The sequence below is a fragment of the Giraffa tippelskirchi genome, chromosome 12 (genome assembly GCF_054371585.1).
Source record: "Giraffa tippelskirchi isolate mGirTip1 chromosome 12, T2T-mGirTip1v1.2.pri, whole genome shotgun sequence".
Classification (NCBI taxonomy): domain Eukaryota; kingdom Metazoa; phylum Chordata; class Mammalia; order Artiodactyla; family Giraffidae; genus Giraffa; species Giraffa tippelskirchi.
In genome coordinates, this window is record NC_137286.1 from 136,156,577 (window position 1) to 136,182,695 (window position 26,119).

At 43.0% G+C, this 26,119-nt stretch overlaps 1 protein-coding gene across 1 annotated transcript in view; it reads right to left on the reverse strand.

The window, feature by feature from the left end:
- LOC145528655 (ATP-binding cassette sub-family C member 4-like) overlaps positions 1–6,616 on the reverse strand; it is a 115,517-nt gene extending 108,901 nt beyond the window's left edge. The window contains exon 1 of the mRNA XM_081547302.1: positions 6,339–6,616. Coding sequence (XP_081403428.1) covers positions 6,339–6,616 — 278 coding nt within the window. The remainder of the gene's footprint in view (positions 1–6,338) is intronic.
- Between the last annotated feature and the right edge of the window lie 19,503 nt (positions 6,617–26,119).

A 26,119-nucleotide genomic window follows, 5' to 3' on the forward strand; every position in this document is an offset into this window, starting at 1 on the left:
TACTGGGTAAGGACATTTCCAAAGCCAGACAATAATAACCCGTGAGGCAGAGATCATGTTTCTTTTATTTATTGCATTATTCCTAGCACAATATGGGTACAGAGGAGATGTTAAGAATTATTTTTTAAGTAAATGAATGTCTATGAACTATTAAAGAGGGAATAAGAGAGACCGAATTTCAGATTTTGCTAACCCTGGTAACCTGGCACCTCTAAAGAACTCCAATCCAGGAGTCTGAAGACTGGACCCAGGCACTGAGGACCCAGGGCCTCAATTGTCCTCTACTCCAATTTCCCACTCCAGGTAAGTATCACCATGACCCTTAATATCTGTTGCTCTAAATTTCCTTCTAAAACAAAAGCATCTGTCTCTGTGCTTTACCACTTAACAGGTTTGAAACACCTGGGTCATTCATCCTACAGTTATTCCCTATAGGAAATACTCAGGCAATTAGCAGCAGGACTAACTCTGAAAGACCCTCTCCAAAAGTCTGCTTGCAGATTTTTATAGTCATTGTGGGCCACTGAAAGCCAATTAGATGTCATTAGTATAGAAACTACAATTTGGGGAACTTAATGGTTAACTTGAATTTGTAATTCGATTCGTGCACCAGAGTTTTCTTTTGTTCAGACTATTCATAGGCTTAAGGAGCTAAATGTCATGCATATTTGTAAGAAATATCCTTCTTGGTCCCTTTTGGGAAGGAGAGGCACTCCTTAGTCTTTATGAATGACAGGTTACTGTTTTGCCTTATTGCTTAACTTCATGTAGTGAAATAAAGCAGACAAAGCTTGAAAAAAACAAAAGGTTTGCTTGCAGAGGAAAAGATGCTTAACATCACCAATCCTTATGTGTGCTAAGTCGCTTCAGTCATGTCCGACTCTTTGCGACCCTATGGACTGTAGCCCACCAGGCTCCTCTGTCCACAGGATTCTCCAGGCAAGAATACTGGAGTGGGTTTCCATGCTCTTCTCCAGGGGATCTTCCCAACCCCAGGGATCGAACCCATATCTCTTATGTCTCCTGTATTGGCAGGCATGTTCTTTACCACTAGAGCCACCTGAATCCTTAGGGAAATGCAAATCAAAATCACAATGAGACACCACTTCGCACATATTAGGAGGGGTGAATAAGAAGAGGAAGGAGGAGGGAGAGGTAGAAAGACGAGGTGAAGGAAGGGAGGAGGCGGGACAAGGCAGGGAAGAGGAAGGAGGAGAGGAGAAGAGGGGAAGATGAGCAACAAAAGAAGGTTTGGCAAGGATATGGAGAAATTGGAACCCTTGAACACAGATGGTGGGGGTGTAAAACACTGCAGTCACAAAGGACAAACGCTGTATGATTGCACTTTCATAAAGGTGCTGAGAGCAGTCAAATTCACAAAGAAACAAAGTGACCCTGTGGTTGTCAGGAGCTGAGGGAAAGGGGAGTGGGGAATTAGTGTTTAATGACATACTGATGCAGGATGAAAAGAGTTCTGGCAACTGGTTGCACAATAATGTGAATGTACTTAACAACACTGAACCAAATGCTTAAAAATAATTCAGATGGTAAATTTTATGTTATGCACATTTTATTACCATTTTTTTAAATTAAATGAGAAAAAAATTCTACGCAATACACCTCAGGTGGGAAATCTTCCTGTGTTAAAGTCTAGGTCACAGCTTTATGGTTATAAGAACTTGAACTAGCCATATAAGCTCTCAGTATTGGCCTCTGACAAACAGGGGGAACATGTGGAGGTAACACCTCCCAAGGCTGCTGAGGGCGTCCTCTGAGAGGATCACTGATGCTCTGAACAAAGTCCTGCCAGACAAAGGGCAGCTGTCACCCCGACAGTGCTCTCCAGTAATCCCATGTGGTCCCCAGTAGAAAGCCTCTGATAACTTTGATAGATGAGGTTACAACAATAGCAGAATCCAACAGGAAGAAGAAAGACTCCTCTTCTTTCCTGGCAAGGACTCAGCCAATAAAGAGCCATGGACTCTTTTTTTGACAGTCCTCCCAACTTCCTTTTCCCTTCTGTAAATGTGCTCTTCATCCCTTGTCCTTTGGGGACTAGCACATGACCTACTGCGGTGGCAAGTATGCAGCCACGATTCTCTGCTGATCCCGAATAAAGCCATCTTTGCTGGAGAAAAATCTGATGGTCAAGGCAACAGAGGAAAGGGAGTCAACACAATCAGGGGACCCATGGACAACTCAGAAAGGCAAATTATCCACTTGACACAGCTGAATGGACACTAGCTAATACCTCTCAGGCTGACCAGATACAGAACTATAAAGACCAAAAAGATCAAGAATAAACTATAGGAGATAAACTTGGATATGTTAGGCTTTTTATTTTGCCTTAAAGACATGGTAGTAAATTTGAATATACCTTTGGGATGTTCAACATGTTTCTTGGGGCTGTAGTTATTGTATAAAGTTACCAAAACTCATCAAACTAAATGCTTAGGAAAGGGGAACAGATCAAGGTCAGAGAAAGAGCCCCGGAGAGCTCACCCAGCCTCCATTAACAACATGTAGATTTCTGACTGTTAATGAAGAACAACAAGATTCATACAAGTAGTATTCTGAAAATGGTGCCAAGAATCCTGGTTTGATATTAAACATTTCTATGCTTTCATGGTTGATAGTTACTTACAGCCTAACAGGGCTAACCTCTCTAAACCATCTGAGCACTCAGCCAGTTCATATCCACCCTCATGTTATCAGCTTCTCTGACAAGAGTCTCTGGAGAGTCTGTCTCGACACCAGTTTCCACAACCACACTCCCTTTGCAAGGGGACAGTTCACTGACTGAGACGTGGTCAGTGTCAGGGGAACAAGGATGTAACCAGTCCCTGAAGGGTCAAGTGCGTCTGGTCCAAGACCCTGCCCCACCTCATCCCTGGGGACAGGTCCTGCACTCACTCCCAGCCTGCTGGGCTCTGGGACGAGGGAGAGAAATGCAGAGCTCACCCCAGAGGCTGCAGTGAGGACAGCGGGGACATCACCAGGGAGAGTCTCAGCAGACTGAACAGTCTAGTCCCCAGCTGGACACAGTTCATAAACTAGGCCACTGATTTCCAATAATAGGGAAGAAGAATTATTCAATAAACCATGATGGGAAGATGAGCTGTTTCAGAAAAAAGGAGGAGGACTATCTTATATCAAATACTATAAGAAATTTTAGCTGCCTTTATTCTTAGAAATGAAACAAAAATCTTAAAATAAAATGTTTACAGAGAGGTAGATGATGCTGGAATTTAAAAAAGGTTAAAAAGCAACAGGAGAAACTAACATAAATAATGATAGATCTTAAGTAAAGGACAAATGAAAATCTGGAAAAATAAGCATTATTGAAAATTATTTCAAAATATAAATGCCTAAGAAAAAATCTATTAATAGACAATTCAAAGAAACACAAATAAATGGTCAATAGATGTAAATGTTTCAAAAAAAAAAAGTTCCATCTCTATCGATCAATAAATTCAAATTAAAATTGTTTCACATTTTTTTTAACTTTAGACCTTGAAAAAATGTAATTCACGTACTCAACATTGGCAATAAAATAGGCACACTAAGAGCTACTATGAGGGCAAACTGGCAGTTCCCTAGCGGTCCAGATACTAAGACTCAGAGCTTTCACAGCCAAGAGCCTGGATTCTACTACCAGTCAGAAACTTAGATTCCACATGCAGTGCAATGTGGCAAAACAATAGAAGAGGGCAAATTGATCTGAACATTGTGGAAAACAATTCAACCTTTTACCGGTCATCCTATTCCTAGGACTATAGCAAAAGGAAAGATACACCAAAGTACATGTTCATGGATATTCATATCATAATTAGCAATAAACTACATTAGACTAAAGTACAAGATTGCATAAATGACAATTAACTACCATGCTCTGAACATAACTTAATGTCATAAATAAATGTTAAACACAAAATTAAGAAGGGATCAAGATTCAAAACAAGTTTTATAGAAAAGATGCATGCATGTGCACAGGTATACAAAAAGAATTCTGGAGGAAAGATTAAAAAACAACCAAAATATCAGCAAATCTATACCATAACAGAAATAAATCCTACTTTCTTCTATAGCTTTAAATGTCTTACAGAAATAAAAAAAATGTTTATTGTTTTAAAAAAATCCACAGCAACTACCATTAGCTATAATGTCAACTTCTCTTAGACCCTAACTCTAAACTGTGCTGTGAAAACACTAAAACCCCAGTGAGGCCATTTGTATAAAATCAGTAAGCTAGTTACTGGCATCACTTACAAGTTTAGAAAGCTGATGAAATGAGGAAAAAAAAAAAACAAATACTCAATGAGAAGATGAAAACTCGGTTTTTCTCTACCAGTTGAGTCTTGTCTCTGTGGGGAACACAAGGAAATCATGAGGGTACCTCAGACGTTACACACAAGATGGCAATCATGGTCAACAACCAACTTCACAAAGTCTAAATCCCTTTAAAAAAGTTAACAGTGAAGTAACAATGCCAATGGGAGGAATGACTTAAAGCAGAAGCCAGCCTCCACCTTCCCTCAGAATCACCTGGAGCTTGTTTAACCCCATCCCCAGAGTTTCTAACTTTACAGAACTGGTCTAGAAGGAGCATGGAGGGGGGGCAGTGGGGTGGGATTTGCATTTCTAACAAGCTCCCAGGTGAGGAGGACGAGGAAGCTGCTGGTCTGAGAGCCCGACTCTGAGGATAGCCGCCCTAAAGCTTGATTACAGAGGTGTTTCACATGCATCATCTGCAACAGCAAGAACTTTAAGAACTTTATTTGAGAAACTGCTGCCAACAAGACCAAAGACATGTTTGGAATTGCCTTCTCCCTGCATTTAAGAACAAGTGTCCCAATAAAGGCAGCTCAGTACAGCAGTTACATACAGGATAACACAGGCTGGGGAGCCAAATGGCTTGGTTTGTGTTCCCACTCCACCACTTACTAGCTCTGTGATGTGGGCAATTTACACACACACACATACACCCCACCAACATGCTGGAGAGTTCCCTGCCCTCCAGAAGTTGAGACATGTGTCTACTTTGTTATTATTTACAGTAACCACCCCTACACTCCTACTTCTAGGCCTCTCTTGCCTTAAGGGTCGCCAAATGGCCAAGAGATGTAGCTACACACTGAACACACCACCATCAAGACAAGCACAGGGGCTCCCATCCCCTGAGGATCCCCTAACCTTTCCATTAAAAAACAAAATGTCAGAATTTATGGGAAAGATGAATGGGTTAGGATGCAGAAACAAAAAAAAACTAATTATCATCCAAGAGCAATTAAAGCCCAAAGGTTCAGGCCCAGCTACTTAGTCCCAGTTACCAGAGGGAAAATTTTCTTACACCTCTCTGCACTGTTTTTCACCTGTTTCCTCCCATCTCAGGGACCCGTGAGTGGTTTCAAGACCAAATGACTCAAGGGTAGAACCACTTGCATCAAGACCTTTCACCTTTTCTCCAAAGGCTAAAGATCCAGCTAAGACCCCACAGCCTTCAGTAACTTTATCCCCCAAGTGGTCCTCAAAGGTGAAAGCAGAAGTATTAGCAACAGGGAAAGGGTCTGTGGTCAAATGCACACTCTACTCCAAGCTGTATATCCCAGGCAAAAGCAACACATGGTCAAGAACAGGGTCTCTGTTGATTAAACAAACAAACAAACAAAAGTTTTTTTACATACATGAAATTTGTCACAACTAGGTACCAGGCCATGCAGTGTGAGCCACACAGGAAGAGAGAGAGGGAGGGAAAGAAAGACATGGTCATTGACATGGGGACAGACAGAGCCCAGTGCAGCTGAAACCCAGGTGTCACCTAAGTTACATGGGAAATGGTGGAGACATCACTGGAAGATGGCAAAGACATCTAATGGCAGGGCACTAATTAGATAAAGGCAGTTGTTCATAAACTGCTTGCTTAGGGTGGGGAGGGAAAGGGTGCAAATTAGTTTAGAACTAGGAATCCTGAGCTGTACTGGGGAAGCCCGCCAAAGGTGGAATGTAGGGGATCCAGTTCGTTCTCCGTTTGGGCGGCGACTCCCCCGGGGCAGTCTTGGTTTTTAACCTCCCTGCCTCCTGCTCCCCGGGCTCCCGGGCCCTGGAGGATGCTGGAGCAGCGAGAGGCCAGGTAGGGAGACCCTGCGCTCCGGCTACCAGGTTTCTGGGTCCCGCTCCTACGCCCAGGGCTTCCCCTTACTCCTCACTCCTCAAGCCCAGGCGCAGGCGGGGACCACGCGGCCGGAGTGAGGAGGCTCCACCAGCTGCCTGGGCGCCCGTGGAAAGTGCTCCCTCGCCCTGACTCTCCCCGTGGGTCACAGCTCAGATGGGGCGCTCACCAGAGAAACAGGCGGGAGCAGAAGTTCAAGTGCAGCAGCGGGTCGGGATTCGCCTGCTGGTACACCAAGTGCACCTTGCCGGCGGCCACGGGCGAGGGCGCGGGGACCGGCGAGGGCTCTGGTGTGGGCTCCGGGGTCGGCGTAGGCTCCAGGACTGGCGTGGACTCCGGTGTGGGCTCCGAGGCTGGCGTGGGCTCCGAGGCCGGCGTGGGCTCCGATGCCGGCGTGGACTGGGGAGCGGGCGCCGCTTTGGCAGGGGATTTGCTCCGACTGCTCATGGTGGCGCCGACGGGGATGCTGGAGGCTCAACCACAGTGCCAGTCCGCTAGGCGGTACCCCGGAACCACCTGCTTCCGGAAATGGAGCGCCAGCTCTTCTCTGGTCCCAGCTTTCTGGACCACCCTCTAGGCGCCTCTGCCACCACCGCCTGGAGCCCTGAGTCGGGAGCGGCGCGGACAGCGGGACGAAGGGGTGGCCAGCCAGGAGCCACACGCAGGTGCGTGGAGAGGCTGCTGGCGCACCTGATGGAGGCGGGTAGGATGGTGCTGCGCCCGGAGTCCTGCGCCAGGGCGCCCGCGTTCAGGCACCTGGCTGCAAACTCTGCCAAAGTGCGAGCTATGAGCCCAGGCACCCACCCGGAGGTGGAGAAGGGAGATATCAACTCTATCAGTTGCATCTGCTCAGAAACGCCCGTCAGCTGTGGAGAGACCAGGAGAGAGCTGGCAGAGGGAGATAGCACCCCGCCTTCTGGGCACTCTGCCCTCATCAGGACCAAACAAGGGCGCTGTGGGAAGTTCTCCAGCTGTAACGGAGCAGGACCCTGGGGGGCCTTCCTGGGATGGAGCACACCACCTCATGCCCTCTGCCTGCTTCCATTTTGTAGAAAAGCTTTAGTCTCCCAGGTCTCCTCTGAATTACAAGAGGTGGCTCAAGAATTGATGATTGGGGCTTCCCTGGTGGCTCAGTGGTAAAGAATCTGCCTCTAATGCAGAAGACACAGGTTGCATCCCTGGTGGGGGAAGATCCCATATGCCTTGAAGTAACTAAGCCTGGGGGCCACAACTCTTGAGCCTATGCTCTAGAATCTGGCAGCAGCAACTATCGAACCCACCTGCCACAGCTATTGAAACCTGCATGCCCTAGAGCCCGTGCTCCACAACAAGAGAAGCCAGTGCAATGAGAAGTCTGCTCAGCTGCAATCAAGAGTAGCCCTCTGCTCGCTGCAATTAGAGAAAAGCCTGTGCAGCAATGAAGACCCAGCATAGCCAAAAAGAAATAAAACTATTTTTTTTAAAGGCTGAGAGAATGTGAACATGTAGTTTAAAAACAAAATTCAACACTAGATAAGCCATGCAACAGTCACAGAATCTATAGTTCCTCCCTGAAGGACATATTAATAGATAAAAATATCAGATGTATATTCCTGAGTTATTCGGAAGATACTAAAACCCCCACCAGATGGAAGAAGTTAACTGTATGATTAACTCCCTGCCACAAGCAGGGAGCCCCCACATCAGCTAGAGCCTAAGGACTGATGATTAAAACCCTGTGACACCACCCTGATACCTCACCATCAACCAATCAGAAAATAATGCAACAGTTGATCACATACACTGGGCTTTCTCCTTCACCTTGCCTTTTAAAATTATCCCCTGAAGTTCATCAGAGAGTTCTGGTCTTTATAGCATGAGCTGCCTGTACTCTTTGCTTAATCTTTTCAATAAACCTTTCTTTGCTTCAAACTCCAACATTTGGGTTTGTTTGGCCTCACTTTACCTCAAGCACAGAAACTTGGGTTGGACAACACAATGGGTACCCAAGCGTTTGACCCCCACCAACAGCAGGATTTAGCAGAGATTGTGTATGTAGAGCTGCAAGACCTAAGGAAAGGAAACAGGAGATTAAAAGAGCTCGAACGATTTTAGAAGATGACTGAATGCTGTTACTGGGGACGGGCTTTTGGCATCTCACATGTTGATCTGTGCAGGGGGCCTCTGTAAGCTTTTTCTGCCCTCTTAGATTGGGAAAGGGGGTTATGGGGAGAAACAGACTGCTTTATGATTTCTTTAATCACGTGCTCAGGGCCTAGCAGAATAACAGTGGCATATGTTACAGAACACAGGTATGTGCATTTCTGGGGAACTGCCATCATTTTTAACCCTAACAATGCCCTATTCAAGAAGGTATCATTACCCCTATTTGACAAAAATGAGAAAGATGAGGCTCAAGGACAGCACTTCTCCAAAGTCATAGAATCAGTAAATGACGAATCCTCACTTGGACTCAAGTCCAAGTCCAGTGTGGTCTGTCTCACTGGTGGATGGTCAGTGTGTGGGGAAGGTGCCTAGAGTGCACTGTTTGGATGAATGACAATAGGGCTGAATGAACAAAATCTTGGACTCCCACTCAGAAGTCTGGTTATTTGTGTGGCCATCTTCCCAGCTCAGCAGTTTCCCTTCCCTTCCACTCTAAAAGGAGGAGATCAAAGTTTGTGGTGCTTATAATAGGATCACTTTATTATTCTCATGTACCTTGGCTGAAATGGTGTGATTAATTAAGGCTTTTGGCTTTATTGGGAAGATCCCCTGGAGTAGGAAATGGCAACCCACTCCAGTATTCTTGCCTGGAGAATCCCATGGAGAGAGAAGGCTTACGGGCTACAGTCCATGGGGTTGCAAAGAGTTGGACATGACTGAGCAACTTAGCAAGCACACAGGCAAGTTATAAATAAGTTCTGGAGAAATGGTGTACAATAATGTGGTTACAGTTGACAATACTGAACTGTGTACATTGAACTTTTTAAGAGAGTAGATCTTGGATGTTTTCAACATAAAAAGAAAAAAAAATGGTTAATGTGTGAAGTGGGGGCCATGTTGATTGATTTGGTTGTGCTGAAAAGACCCTGATGCTAGGAAAGATTAAAGGCAAAGGGAGAAAGGGGAAGCGGAGGATGAGATGGTTAGATAGCATCACCGACTCAATGGACATGAATTTGAGCAAACTCCAAAGAGATAGTTCAGGACAGGGGAGCCTGGTGTGTTGTAGTCCACGGGGTCGAAAAAAGTCGGTCAGGACTTGGCAACTGAACAACAACAATATGTGTATTAAGTCATCCGGGCTTCCCAGTGACACAGTGGTAAAGAATCTGCCTGTCAACGCAGGAGACTGAGGAGACGAGGGTTCGAACTCTGGGGAAGATTCCCTGGAGGAGGAAATGGCAACCCAGTCCAGTATTTTTGCCTGGAGAATCCCATAGACAGAGGAGCCTGGTGGACTACAGTCGATAGCATCAAAAGAGACAGACGTGACTCAGCACACATGCATTGTCAAGTCATCAGGTTGTACATCTTAAACATATACAGTTGTTCTTTGGAAGGACTGATGTTGAAGCTGAAGCTCCAATATTTTGGCCACCTAATGCAAAGAGCTGACTCATTTGAAAAGACCCTGATGTTGGGAAAGATTGGGGGCAGGAAGAAAAGGGGACGACAAGGATGAGATGGTTGGATGGCATCACTGACTCAGCGGACATGAGTTTGGGTAAACTCCGGGAGTTGGTGATGGACAGGGAGGCCTGGCATGCTGTGGTCCGTGGGGTCGCAAAGAGTCGGACACAACTAAGCGACTGAACCGAATTAGTGATTGTCAGTTATATCTCAATAAACCTGTAGGGGAAATGGCTTTTAAAGAAAGCCTTAATGTATTTAAAATTTTTTAATATGGCAAAATATTGACAATTTTCTATTGATGAGCATGATTATTATACTATTTTCTTGATATTTCATGCATGTTTGAAATTTTCTGTCAAAAAAAAGAAAATGATTAGAGCTGAAAATTATAATTTTTCAATTACCTTTCTTGTGTTAGCTCTTTCTCAGATAAGGCAATCTACAATGTATGTAACCAGACCTACCTGATTTACAGCTCTCTTTTACATTCCCTACCTTTTCCAGCGCTGTAAACACTCAGCTACTAGTTCTTCAAAGATTAATGAATTGCTTGCTGAGGTTGGAAGTTTAGTAACTTCCATGTCAGACTGCCCAGACTGTTCTCTCCAGTCCCCACAGCTGTCTCAGGACTGTAATTGGGTGTGTGTGCTAAGTTGCTTCAGTTGTGCCCAACTCTTTGCAACCGTATGGACCATAGCCCGCCAGGCTCCTCTGTCCATTGGATTCTCCAGGCAAGAAGACTTGAGTGGGTTGCCATTTCCTTCTCCAGGAGATCTTCCTGACCCAGGGATTGGATCTGCACCTTTTCCATCTCCTGTATTGGCAGCATTAACGCCACCTGGGAAGCTTAGTCATCTCTGAACTGCCAGATACACTCAGTCCCTTCAGTTTCTGCTGTCTTTATTTTTTGAAACTTCTTAGCATTCTTTTCTGAACGATAATGAACACAATATTTATAAAACATACTGAAAATCAGTGTTGATTTTTACAAAGAAGGTTGGATATGAAGCCAGGGGACTAGAGCTCTAGATGCTTCACTTCTTACCTAAACTTTCTGACTAACCACTCAGGTCTACATAGGAAATTCCTACTTATGCTACACCCTATAAGGTTACTGGGAGCCTCACAATTTGTGAATGCACTTTGTAAAATCTGAAACCTAAGGCAACATACGAAAAGTTGTGTTTTTTTTAATTCATTCAACAAATATTTAGTGACTGCTTTATAGGTGCATGACCACTAAGCCAGGCATAGAATGTACAAACATAGGGAAGATGTCATAATGTCTCTATATGTACTTGTTTCTTGATCTTAAATGGTTCAGTACTATAACTAAAAAGACACTAACAAGTGTTGAAGAGGATGTGGAGAAACTGGAAACTTCTACATTGCTGGCAGAAATGTAAAATGGTACAGCTACAAAGTTTCCATATAAACCAGCAATTCTACTCCTAGATATCTACCCAAGATAAATGAAACACATGTCCACATAAAAATGTACATACAAATGTCATAACAGCACTATTCATAAAAGTAAAAAATGAGTTGGGGGTGGAGGGAATCAAGGGTACATCAACTGATAAATGAAACATGGTATTATAGGCAGTGGGGTATTATCTGGCATTTTATAAAATGCATAGACATACTGATGCATGCTACAACATGGAAAAACATTGAAAATATGATGCTGAGTTAATGCAGCCAGCCATTGACTCAAGTGAGGATAATGAGACAGCATCTAAGGAGAGATTCAATCTTGCTGGACTTGATGATTCTTTCCCAGATAAACTCCAGGGACACATGATGCAAATCGTAACTGTGAAAACTATAAATTATTTATGGTTCATAGCACCTCCATCAAATAGTCAAAGCATAAAGTGTTAAATCTGCAGGAAGTATAAGAGCAGTACTAAACTAGTTCAACTAAGATGGTGCTGGTCCTCAAGCATTTTTCTATCAAGACATATAGGACAAAAAGTATTCACAATCTACATGCTCCAGGGAGTATCCACAGTTCTGAATATTGTGACAATTTCTCTGTCACTCCACCTTCTCATACCAAAGAATGTTCAAATTACTGCACAATTGCACTCATTTCACACAATAGCAAAGTAATGCTCAAAATTCTCCAAGCTAAGCTTCAATAGTATGTTAATCGAGAACTTCCAGATGCTCAAGATAGATTTAGAAAAGGCAGAGGAGCCAGATATCTAATTGCCAACACCCTTTGGATCGTAGAAAAAGCAAGGGAATTCCAGAAAAACAGCTACTTCTGTTTCATTTGACTATGCTAAAGCCTTTGACTGTGTGGATCACAACAAACTGTGGAAAATTATTAAAGAGATGGGAATACCAGACCACCTCACCTGCTTCCTGAGAAACCTGTATGCAAGTCAAGAAGCAACAGTTAGAACTGGACATGGAACAATGGACTGGTTCCAATTTGGGAAAGGAGTACGTTAAGGCTGTATATTGTCACTCTGCTTATTTAACTTATATGCAGAGTACATCATGCAAAATACTAGGCTTGATGAAGCACAAGCTAGAATCAAAATTGCCGGAGAAATATCAACAACCTCAGATAGGCAGATGATGCCACCCTTAAGGCAGAAAGTGAAGAGGAACTGAGGAGCCTCTTGATGAAAGTGAAAGAGAAGAGTAAAAAAGCTGACTTAAAACTCAACATTCAGAAAACAAAGATCATGTCATCCAGTCCCATCCTTCATGGCAAATAGATGGGGAAACAATGGAGACAGTGACATAATTTATTTTCTTGGGCACCAAAATCACTGAAGATGGTGACTACAGCCACAAATTTAAAAGATGTTTGCTCCTTGGAAGAAAAATTATGATAAACCTAGACAGCATATTAAAAAGCACAGACATTACTTTGCCAACAAAGGTCCATTTAGTCAAAGCTATGGTTTTTCCAGTAGTCATGTATGGATGTGAGAGCTGGACCATCAAGAAAGTTGAGTGTCGAAGAATTGATGCTTTTGAACTGTGGTACTGTGAAAGATTCTTGAGAGTCCCTTGCACTGCAAGGTGATCAAACCAGTCAATCCTAAAGGAAATCAATCCTGAATATTCATTGGAAGGACTGATGCTGAAGCTGAAGCTCCAATACTTTGGCCACCTGATGTGAAGAACTGACTTATTTGAAAAGACCCTGATGCTGGAAAAGATTGAAGGCAGGAGGAGAAAGGGACAACAGAGAATGAGATTGTTGGATGTCATCACCAACTCAATGGACATGTGTTTGAGCAAGCTCCAGGAGACGATGAAGGACAGGGAAGGCTGGCCTGCTGCAGTCCATGGGATCACAAACAGTAGGACACAACTGACTGACTGAATAACTTCTAGTAACATATCCTCCTCTTGAACCTCAGAAGTGGACACCCAAATTAAATCTAGTCAATCATAATATGCCATGTCTGTATCCAAAGAGTTCAGGACAGATATAACCTCGTATCTGTTATAACAGATATAACCTCTATGCCAGGCCAACTGGCTTTCTTCCTTGAGAATGTTTTGTTGCTTTTCTTGTTTGTTCTTGCTTGGCTGCACCAGGAAGATGGCTTCCCAGGTGGCGCTAGTGGTAAAGAACCCTCCTGCCAATGCAGGAGATGTAAGAGACTCGACTTCCATCCCTGGGTCAGGAAGATCCCCTGGAGTAGGGCATGGCAATCCACTCCAGTATTCTTGCCTACAGAATCCTATGGACAGGGAAGTCTGGTGGGCTATGGTCCATAGGGTTGCAAAAAGTCAGATACAACTGAAGTGACTTCACATGCATGCATGCTCAGAAAGGAAAAACTTCACTTTCTTTTCTGATGAGGGAGTTACAAGGGTAAGACCCATAACTGCTGGTGGCCATGGTTTCCAATTTACTTGGAGGGGCTGGAAAGTACAAACAGATACCCAAAGGTCATACAATCAGCAACTATTTATTAAATACCTACCGTGTGTCAAGACTGAATCAGGAGTTAAAGACACATAAGTGAGCAGGATGAGTGGTATAAAGGAGAGTCTTAGTGGCATTAAGTCTCTGAGGCTCCTGAGACTAAAAGGATCCCTCCTTGGACGGTGTGACCTGTTGGAGCAGAAGCTGTCACTTTCCAACTCAAGTCCTCTGACTCTTCTCCAGGACTAAAGAATTCACTGCTTATCTGCAACTCTCTGCTGAAGGGCCTTTTTCCAGCTGCAGGAGCACAGTGGGGTCATATGCAAGATGAGGAAAACCCCCTGGATTTCAACCTCAATCAGTGATGGATGGGAAGTGGGTAGATAAATGCCCCAGTGCCCTTGCCTGTCAGTTGGAACAATTCTCTCCCAGGGTAACCCAGCAGGAAGGAGTCCAGTTGCCTGAGCATTAACTCACTTGTAACACGACTTTATTGGCTTCCTTCCCTTCTCTGTCTCACTTCTCCACTTCCTCCAAGTGTTTTTCTGTGATCACTTCCAAATTAAACTATTTCCACTAAGATACTTTTCTCAGGGTCTGTTTCCAGGGAACCCAAACTAAGACACCTACCAGAACCATCCTTCTAATTATTGAAAAATATATTCACTCCCTTGCACCCATAACAATCCTAACTAATACTATGAATGCTGGGTTGTCCAATACAATAGCACTATCCACAGGAGGACTGTGAAGACTTCAGATGCATCTGGCCCAAACTGAGGTGTGCTGTATGTATAAAATACATTATGCACTTCAAAGAGAGAAGAAAACCTTTTTTGTCTTACTAATTTTATATACTGATTTTTTATACTGATTACACTTTGAAACAACAATATTACTTTTGACATTACTTTCGGATATAAAGATATCTTACTAATATTACTTTCACTTGTTCATTTTAGATTTTAACATGACTACTACAAATTCTAAAATTACAGATGTTGAGAATTTCCTGGCAGTACAGTAGGTAGGACTCCATACTCTCATTGCCAAGGGCCTGGATTCAATCCCTGGTCAGGGAACTAAGATCCCACAAGCCAAGGAGCATGGCCAAAAGATAGACAGATAGATAAATAAGTAAAATAAAGTAAAATTAAATTACAGATGTGGCACATTTTATTTCTATGGACACAAGATAGGTGGTAACTTTAGATAAGAGATAAGTGGGAAAGGGCAGCTGGCTTCTGGCCCAAAGATGGTAGTTTTGGTCAGAAAGCCTGAGGTGCCACTTCTTCAAATGAGCTGGTCTGCAAAGTGAAAAAGTGAGTGTTAGTCGCTCATTTGTGTCCAACTCTTTGCAACCCCATGGACTGTAGCCCACCAGACTCCTCTATCCACGGAATTCTGGTCTATAAGGGTACATTTAGCTCCATGTCGTGTGTCTACACAAAGTTCAGAATCAAAGTTTGTAGTATAACTTGTTTGTATCCCAAGATTCATTCTCCCCAAATTGAGAACAAATTCTAGGCCAAAAGTTTCCAGCCTTTTCCCTAACTCGTGTGTATGTGGACATCATTTATCATTTTTCAACAGCCAGAAGACTTGAGTCTTTACAATTAATCAAAACAGCCAGGCAGAATATTTCTAGCACACATCTGTGTATCCTATAGGATCACAATCTATCTCTGTCATCCTCAAACCACTTTTCTTATTTCAAATTTAGAATTTCATCCAGCAATTGACTATCAAGCATTGCCATCCATCTCTGCCTATCAGTCAACATGTTCAGTTTCCACAAAACAACCATCTCTGTGTTGTAATAGCTCTTTCTTTGTAGATCCATTTGGGTGTTTTATTACATTTTCCTGCATTCTTTAAAACAAACAAATAGAAAACATAATATGCTAATTTTAACAATGATTCAGCTCATGTAAATATGGGGAGAACAGAAAGTGGAAGAAAAGAGGTGCCTCTCCATCTGCTGAATGCATATTTGAAATAAGCTGGTTCATTATGTTTAATTTTGAAAGAAGAAGAATCAATTTTTTTAAATCTATGAAATTCCTATGTGTGCTGTCACTCAGTCGTGTCTGATTCTTTGTGACCCCACTGACTGTAGCCTGCCAGGCTCCTCTGTCCATGGGGATTCTCCAGGCAAGAATAATAGAGTGGGTTTCCATGCCCTCCTCCAGGGGATCTACCCAACCCAAGGATTGAACCCAGGTCTCCCACGTGGCAGGCAGATTATTTGCTGTCTGGGCTACCAGGGAAGCCCAAAATATCTATAGTGACCCTACTCATAATTGCCCAAACTTGGAAGTAACCAAGATATCCTTCAGTAGGTGAATAGATAAATGAACTGATTTATCCAGGCAATGGAGTATTACTCAGCACTAAAGAGAAATGAGCTACCAAGTCATGAAACGACATGGAGGAAACTTAATGCTTACTACTAAGTGAAAGAAGTTAGTCTGAAAAGGCTACATAATATATAATGTAACTATGACATAACTATATGCTATAACTTTATTTTGGGGGGCTCCAAAATCACTGCAGATGGTGATTGCAGCCATGAAATTAAAAGATGCTTACTCCTTGGAAGGAAAGTTATGACCAATCTAGATAGCATATTAAAAAGCAGAGACATTACTTTGTCAACAAAGGTCCGTCTAGTCAAGGCTATGGTTTTTCCAGTAGTCATGTATGGATGTGAGAGTTGGACTATAAAGAAAGCTGAGCGCTGAAGAATTGATGCCTTTGAACTGTGGCACTGGAGAAGACTTTTGAGAGTCCCTTGGGCTGCAAGGAGATCCAAACAGTCTATCCTAAAGGAGATCAGTTCTGGGTGTTCATTGGAAAGACTGATGTTGAGGCTGAGCCACAAAGAGAGCCCAAGAATACTGGAGTGGGTAGCCTATCCCTTCTCCAGTGGATCTTCCCAACCCAGGAATCAAACCAGGGTCTCCTGCACTGCAGGAGGATTCTTTACCAACTGAGCTATCAGGGAAGCCCTCCATCCATCTCTGGCTAAGGTTGAATCCAGGGGTTTGACCTTCCTTGCATATGACTCCAATGTGCTCCCACAGCCAGGAAATGGCCCTTCAGCAGAGAGTTGCTGATGAGCAGTGAGCTGCCTTAATTCTGGAGGAGTGTCAGAAGACACAAGCTGGAAAATGACAGCTTCTGCTCCAGCAGGTCACGCCATCCAAGGAAGGATGCTATTAGCCTCAGGAACCCTGGAGACTTGATGCCACTAAGAAACTCCTTTACACCACTCATCTACTCACTTAGGTATCCCTCACTCCTGGATCAGTCTTGCCACACAGTGAAAAAAAAAAAGTGTAGTCACTCAGTCCTGTCCAACTCTTTGCAGCCCCATGGACTGCCACATGCCAGGCTTCTTCTCCAGCACCACAGTTCAAAAGCATCAATTCTTTGGCCCTCAGCCTTCTTTATGGTTCAACTCTCACATCCGTACATGACTACTGGAAAAACCATAGCCTTGACTCTACAGACCTTAGTCAGCAAAGTGATATCTTTGCTTTTTGACACACTGTCTAGGTTTGTAATAGCTTTCCTTTCTAGAGCATCCCTTTTGTTGCGGCTACCCCACCCCTATTGTCTGCCTCTTCAGAGCTCACTCCTGTGCATGTCCAGCTTGGGGGAGTGAGGCTACAGATACAGCCTCAATTCTGACAGTCTGGTATCTGTTTAACGTCCCCACTGATGATCCCATCTGGCAATGCATGTGAAGTACGATGGGAGGTGATATTCCAGAAAATACCCAAGAAGTCAAAAGAGACAGTTCCATCATCATTGGACATAAGTAAGTTTGGGTATACTGATTGTATATTACTGATTATTACTTGTTTTGTATGGACCATCAAAATAATGCTTATATGCATCTGTTGCCTCTTATGGACTCATGTGGACTTTCTTTATTTACTTCATCACTAGTCAGCATCACTGGATACTGCAGAATCTTAAGACTAGTAAAATCAGCTGATTGTCACAGGCTGGGCTTGGCTTGAAAATAACTTGAATTCTCTTGGGCTTATTTGCAGTTGGTTTTTTCTTGGAGGAATAATTTCCTTATTTTATAAGTCCACACTACATTTATTGAAACTCAACAAGCAACAGAGTGAAAGGACAAAGATAGAGAGAGAGAGAAACAGAAAAAGGGAGGGAAAAAGGATGGAAAGAAATATTAAATTACTAAGAAGAAAGAGCCAATCAAAAGTGGAAGGAAGATAAGAAACAGATATCTAGAGACCGAAGCTTGGAGTCTGCCATGGGTACACTGTCCAGAGAGACCTGCTAGGTGTTTATCTACAGTCTCTCAGCCCCTGATCTACCTTTCTTTCTACACTTTTATCTGTGATGCAGAAGCTCTGTCTCTGCAAATCATATTTCAGAGCATCTTTGACCAGTTGGCCTGTTAGGTTTCGCCACTAGAAGGAAGCTGAAGGTGGGATCTACAGCAAATGGTCTACCTGGTTTCTACTACACCTGCATCGTCACCTCAGCAGTGGGACTTGACTCCAGCTCCCAGGTCCTATGAGTTTACAGAATTAGCCTCATCATACTCCCTCACAAAGAGAGCCAACAATTAGGCAGTGACCTCTCCTTGTGGCGTGAGCACCAACTCTTTGAAGCCTCACCTCTGAGTTCTTAGGTCTAGAGTTCTGTACTTGGGCACAGTAACTGCTTCCTGAAATCATTACCCTAGTGTTTCCTTTCATTTTTCTAGCCCTCCGATTGCTACGTAACAAATAGCCTATATTAAATCCTTTCTGTTGAAATTTGTTTTTCTCCCTAGACCCTTCCTCAGACAGCATATATTGTGACTGTGCCAAAGCTGAGGAATTCTGCAACCTTGGGCTTCCCTGGTAGCTCAGCTGGTAAAGAATCCGCCTGCAGTGTGGGAGTCCTGTGTTTGATCCCTGGGTTCGGAAGATCCCCTGGAGGAGGGCATGGAAACCCACTCCAGTATTCTTGCCTGGAGAATCCCCATGAACAGAGGAGCCTGGTGGGCTACAATCCATGGGGTCGCAAAGAGTTGCACATGATGAGAGACTAAGCACAGCACACTCAACAACCTCCTGGCAATTTAAAGGAAAGGCTAATTTTTTGATTGAGGGAATCCAAAAATGCTGAAACAACTGACACAGTGAAAATGACTGTATTCTTACCACTCTGAAATATGAAGATGTATCTTGGATTTGGAATATTTCCATGGTTGGGTGTCTTAAAGAAAGATGACAACCCAAATAAACTTAAAATATGAAATTACTGGATATATTCTTTAATAGAACAGTTTGAAAGTATAATTGAATACCTGAGTCATTGTCAGGAATGAGAAGAAAACCTGAGAGAAAATTAACTTGTTAGATGTCCCTATTAAGTTTTACAAGGAAAAATACATTGAAAAATTTCACATAAATGCAAACAACTGAAATTTCACTAGTGAGGGTCTTACCATTATCCTGTCACTGTCAGTAATGGTGTTCAATCTGTGTGTGATGGTTAGCACAGTGCACTGGGCAAATTTCTCACAGATTATTTTTTTTAATCAAGTCATCTGTTCTGGAATCAAAGAAGTTGAATTTAGTTTAACAAAGACAGAAAAAGAAGCCTTATGAACTAAAAATATCATGTGATACCTTTATAATTTTTAAAAACTCAATACTTTCAGACATAATCTTGTTCTTGAAAAACTAAGTATGAAGACTACTTAGAAATTTACTATTTTGCATTAAACAATGAGAAATAGTCTTCTCTTGAAATTGCTTATAACTATCAGAGCTGGAATTAGGAGTCTAACTCTCTTAGGATGCCTCATAACAACATTAACACCCTATAACATGTTTTGGTTTCTTCCTTTGTGTCCCGGAATTGATGTCTCTGGGGCAAAACAGCACTTAGAAACACTTTTCAGCATCATTAAATGTTCTCTGGTTATCACATTACAAGGCTAATTCCAGGTTTCATGGACCTCAGCTCCATACCTTGGACCCACATTTGATGTGGTTTTGTCAATAATCAGTATCTTGTTTTTCCTGCGAAAAGTCCTGGCAAGGCACACCAGTTGTCTCTGTCCAACACTCAAGTTTGAACCTGATTCTGCTAAGTTGGTATCCATTTTACCAGGAAGATCTTTAATGGCTTCATTCAGTTTTACCTGTGGATACAGAAAGAAGAATGACATTTTCTAAAAGAATTACTACTGAAATAGATGACTTTTAGATATTAGAGCTTTGATGTCCTCAGGACTTCTTCTGTATCTTACATGTACAGCCACGTGATGGGGAGATCGCTTTCCAATGAGTGTCCCCTGAGAAAGATGGTGCAATCAGGACAGAAAGATCTCAGTGTCCCCTATCCCTGAAACAGGACACTCACCAGAAACACACCAAGGGATCAGTTAAAGAAATCTCTCACAGATGAAGCTATTTCTTTCAACGTGGTTTAAACAGAAAAGTTGAAGGATCTTCACAGTTGAGTTGTTCCCCAGAGTACGTTCTGTATAGGAGTTGGTACAATAAAGAGAAAAAAAAATTTTTTAGTTACTGCAGGAGGTACAGTTCTCTGAAGATAAGAACTTATCACTACTTTACGATTTTGGAAGGTGTAAATGTTTAACCTGCCTACAACGCAGGAGATCTGGGTTTGATTCCTGGGTCGGAAAGATCCCCTGGAGAAGGGAATGGCAATCTACGCCAGTATTCTTGCCTGAAGAATCCCATGGAGAGAGGAGCCTGGCAGGCTACAGTCCATGGGGTCACAAAGAGTAAGACACAACTGAGCAGCTAACACTTTCACTTCACTTTCAAAGGTTTAAAAAAAAATACAATTTCAAACAGTGACAAACTCTAATTCATACATTAGTAAACCTACAGTGTATTTTGGCTTTGGTTCTTTCCCAAGTTTAATCCCTTAAGTACTGGCCCAGTCAAGTGCATTTTCTTCAATGTTATAAATGTTTTGCAGTGAATGAAAACTGAGGAAAAACAGTACATGATATAACATCTTATTTCCCACATACCATGGAAATAGGTGATGTTTGGATTAATCTATATCCATAAAATCATAACCACAAAATCTTAAAAAAACAAAATTTTAACCACCAATTTTAATCTGAAACTACATGGGGTGGCAGGAACCAGTGAATATTTGTTTGGGGGAAATATTATAGAACAATAACCAAATTCAAGCTATACTTGAAGTTAAAGAACAAAGAGTAAATATACTTGATGACCCCATGGACTATACAGTCCATGGAATTCTCCAGGCCAGAATACTGGAATGGGTAGCCTTTCCCTTCTCCAGGGGATCTTCGCAACCCAGGGATCAAACCCAGGTCTCCTGCATTGCAGGCGCATTCTTTACCAGCTGAGCCACAAGGTAAAACTACTAAACTAAGGGACAAACGAAAAGTTGAAAAAGTATTATATGCAGTATTGAAAGTTATTTTTAAAATAATTGCCTTATAGGAAAAAACATATACTAATAAACAATTCAAAGGAAGACAAATGGTCAATAGACATAAAAAAGCTCCATCTCCACAAATCAAATAAATTCAAATTAAAACTGCTTGAATTATTTTTAAATTTAGACCTAGAAAAAACGTAATTTAGGGACTCAAAGATGGCAATGAAATAAGCACACAAGAGCTTTAAGAGGGCAAACTGGTCCAAACCTGATCAAAACCAGTTTGGCTTTTTACCAGTTTATCCTGCTTCTGAGAATATAGAAAAAGGAAAGATGGACCTAAATATTAGGGTTAGGTAAATATATATCCCTGTGGATATGGCCATCATATCATAATTAGCAATAAAGTGTTAAAAGTGAAAGACTGCATAAATTGCATTAAATACCATGTTTTGAACATTATCTAATTCCATAAATAAACATTAAGCATAGAAAATTAAGAAGGACTCAAGATTCAAATTTATTTAGTTTTATAGAAAAGCATGCATGCTTAGGTGTGCAGAAAGATTTCTAGGGGAAAGAAAATACAACCAAAATATCAGCAAGTATATTTGACTAATAGAAATAAATTCTTATTCCTTTCTTCTTCTATAGAAGAAGAGCCGTGTCTGCAAACTCGACCAAAGGGCGTGCTCTGAGCGCAGGCACACAACCAGAGAATGGAGAAGGGAGGGATCAGCTCTATCAGCCCCATCTGCTCAGAAACTCCCCTCAGCTGTGGTGAAGACCTGGCCAAAGTTGGTAGGAGATAGCACCCCGCCCTCCGGGCACGCTGCCCTCATCAGGACCAAACAAGGGCGCTGTGGGAGGTTCTCCAACTGGAATGGAGCAGGACCCTGGGGGGCCTTCCTGGGATAGACACTACCTCCACCCCATGCCCTCTGCCTGTCCCTTGTTTGTAGAAAAGTTTTAGTCTCCCTGGCCTCCTCTGAGCCACAAACGGCTGGCTCAGAAATTAGTGATTGGAAGAATGTGAGCATGTAGTAACAAAAAAGTTAAACAATAAATAGTCCATCTAACAGTCACAAAATCTTTAGCTTCTCTCTGAAGGACATAGATGACAGTGTCTGATGCACATTTCTGAGCTGCTCTGCAGATATTAAAACCCACACCAGATGGAAGGTCACCGCATCATGGCGGTGAGCAGGCAGCCCCCAGACCAGCTGGAACCTAAGGACTGATGATGTTAAACCCTGTGATCCTACCCTGTTACCCCACCCTCAACGAATCAGAGAATGGTGTAGGAGTTGATGACATACCCAGGACTTTCTCTCTCACCTTGCCTTTAAAAATCCATCAGGGAGTTTGGGTTTTATAAGCATAAGCTGCCTATACTCCTAGCCTGGTCCCTGCAATAAATCTTTCTTTGCTCCAAATGCCAACATTTCTGTTTGTTTGGCCTGACTGTACCTTGGACATAGGAACTTGGGTATAACACAACCACAGGTTGTAGGCAAGCATTTAACTTCACACAACAGCAGGGTTTAGCACAGATTATGTGTGTAGGGGTGCAAGAGCTATAGAAAAGTAACAGAGGATTAGAGGAAACTGAATGATTTTTGAAGACGAATGAATGCTGCTCCTGGGGACAGGCTGTTGGCATCTCAAGTGTTGCACTGTGTAGGGACCTCTGTGAGCTTTTGGCTGCACTCTTAGACTGGGAAAGGGGAGCATGGATGAGGGCGTGGGGAGAGAGAATGCCTTATGATTTTTCATCATGTGCTCCAGAGCCTAGTGGAATGACAGGGACATATGTTACATAACACAGGTTATGAATGTTTCTGGAAAACTTACCTCACTACTTTTGTAACAATGCCCTATTCAAGAAGATATTATCATTCCTATTTTACAGATGAGAAAGATGTGGCCTAAGGACAGTTACTTGTCTAAGTTCTTTAAATTAGTAAATGACAAATCCTGATTTGAACTCAAGTCCAAGTCCAGTACTGGTAGATGGACAGTATGCATGAAAAGTGCCTAGAATACACTGTTGGAATGAATGAATCACTGTAGAACTGAACAAACAAAATCTTGGACTCCCACTTATATCTTTAGTCACTTGTATGGCCATCTTACCAGCTCAGCAGTTTCTCCTTCCTTCTACCCTAAATGAAGAAAAATTAAAGTTTGTGTGCTTATAACAAGGTTATTTTGCTATTCTTTGATAATGTCCCATGTATCTTGGCTAACACAGTGTTGTTAATAATGGCTTTTGGCTTCAGTTATGCAAGATGAGTAAATTATGCAGAACTAGTGTACAGCAATGTGGCTACAGTTGGCAATATTGTATGTGTACTTTTAATTTTCTAAGAGACTTGGAGGTTCTCAACATAAAAAAAGGAAAATGGTTAAAGTGTGAAGTGATGGCTATGTTGATTGACTTGGTTGTGGCATTTCACAATGTATATATGTGTCTTATGTCATTAGGTTGTACATCTTAAATATATACATTTTTGATTGTCAGTAATACCTCAATAAAGCTAGAGGGGAAACAATTTTAAGGAAAGCCTAATGTATTCAAACATTTTAAATAAGACCAAATACAAGAATGGCAGAATGTTAATAATTTTCTATTGATTGGCATGATGGAGATTTATTATACTATTTTCTTGATATTTCATGCATATTTAAAATTTTCTGTTGCAAAAAAGAAGACAATAGAGCTGAAATTTGTAATTTTTCAATTACATACTTTCTGATGTTAGCTCTTTCTCAGATAATGTAATGTACAACCTACATAATCAGTCCTCATCCAGTTTACAGTTCTCTTTTAAATTCCCTACATTTTCTAGTCCTGTAAGCACTCAGCTACTAGTTCAACTTCAAAGATGAAGAAATTGCTTGCTGAAGTTGGAAGTCTAGTGACTTCCCTTGTCAGATTGCCCCAGACTATTCTCTCCAGTCCCCAAAACTATCTCAGGACCATAATTAGTGTCTCCAAACTTCCAAATACACTCAGTCCCTTCAGCTTGTCTTTTTTGCTTTTAACCAAGATCTTTTGAAACTTCCTACTATTCTTTTCTGAACAGTAATTAATATGACATTTAGAAGAAATGTTGAGATCCAGTGTTGAATTGTACAGAGAAGTCTGGATGGGGAGCCAGGGGACCAGAGCTCTAGCTGCTTCTCATATTACCTAACCTTTCTCAGGTCTACAATGGGAAACCACTACTCTTCTAGTGGAAAAGAACCTGCCTGCCATTGCAGGAGACCAGAGACTCGGGTTTGATCCCTGGGTTGGAAAGATTCCCTGGAGTGGGAAAATCCCACTCTAGTATTCTTGCCTGGAGAATCACATAGACAGAGGATCCTGCTGGGCTACAGTCCATGGCGCCACAGAGAGTCGGACATGACTGAAGCGACTTAGCACAGATGCCCGCACTCACCAATCTTCTCTCCATCCCTTCCAGCCAGAGGACCAGGATCATCTAAAAATCTGGAAAACCTACAGCCCAAAATATCAGTTACTCCTAAGAGGAACAGACCCCCCTTGGTAATGTCAACCACCATCTGCCCATAAGCTTCAGGGGTTCACTCCATGGGAACAGCACACTTGAGTGAAGGGGCCCCCGAGCCCCAACCTCCAGAGAAACAACTGGGGAAATGGACCTCCTTGAGTACTCATGTGAGCCTCTCCCTGACCTGAAGGTTCTCTTCCAAAAACCAACAAAAGTGTGTCCCCAAAGATTAAACGATTAACTGCAGGAATTGTTGCACTCAGAGGGGAGCTAGTGACCCTGGCCTAATGACACATACAACACTGTCACCATAAAGAAAAAAAAGGTAACAGCCACCCAGGTGACAGTGGCCAAGAAGACCAGCCAGGATTTCTAGCTGTGACACAGGCCTGCTGCCTCCTTGGCCGGGATGGTCCTGGGGACCGAGTTGCCCCTGATCACTTGTTTGCTGCCTGGGGAGAGGTCTGTGCACCGGGCAGCAAGTGGAGCTGTTTTCACGAGGATGCAGGTAGCCTCAGTGAAGGAGGCACTGATGGACCACTGGGAAAGCCACTCAGCTACAAACACCAGATCACCTGGTCTGGGGAACAAACTGGGGCCAGGGTGATAGCGCCACCTGAGCACCACTGGGTTTGTCCTTTCCTGGGCCCCTCCATGACCCTCAGAATCCAGAAGACTCCACATGGTGGTCTCGCAGAGACAGAGCAGTTAGGGCCGAGGCCCAGGGGCACCAGACACGTCCACAGGTGGTGGGAGAAGTCCTGCTCCTTCCCAGGGTCTGATGAACCCACACTCAGAAGGAAGCAGCTGCAGGAGCTGGACCTGCACCCTCAGGCCCCTCAGAATGAGGAGCAGGACGGGCACAGAGGAGGGACGTGTCACCACAAAGCCCAACAGTTCCCAGGGAGAAAGCACAGAATCTGAGTCATAGAGTACAAGTCCAACCTTTTTTTCTTTTCCTTTGTGCTGAGATGTTTCACCTGCTCACAGGGCATCTTGTACAGACGTCTCGAGCCCAGGCCTTCAGACCAGAGTCCCTGGTGTGAAACGGCTGGACTGGCACCTCAGCTTGGAGGGCCGTGTCCAGAGAAGCCGCACCTGGCGCTGACCTGCAACGGCAGCCGCACAGCTGAGTTCACGCCCCGGGGACTCTGCCCACTCCAAGTTGACAGGAACCACATACAGCAGCCTGCCTGGTTGTGGGGAGAACATGTCCTCTAGAGCTTGAACTCTCACCCCTCCACGCTTTGATTAAAGACTTTACTTCTGAAGCCAAATATTTACCCATCTATCAGTACATGAGTGACACTTGGCTGAAGTCATCTATTAGGGTCTGACTCAGGCTTGTAGGTAACAGAGAAAGAAATCAAACCCTCTTCTGCCCAATAATGGTGTGTAATTCTCCTAAAGACCTAGAGAAGGGAGAAGCACTGGACTAGCAAAGAGAACTGTTTCTTAATATGAGTGTGGTCTGCATCG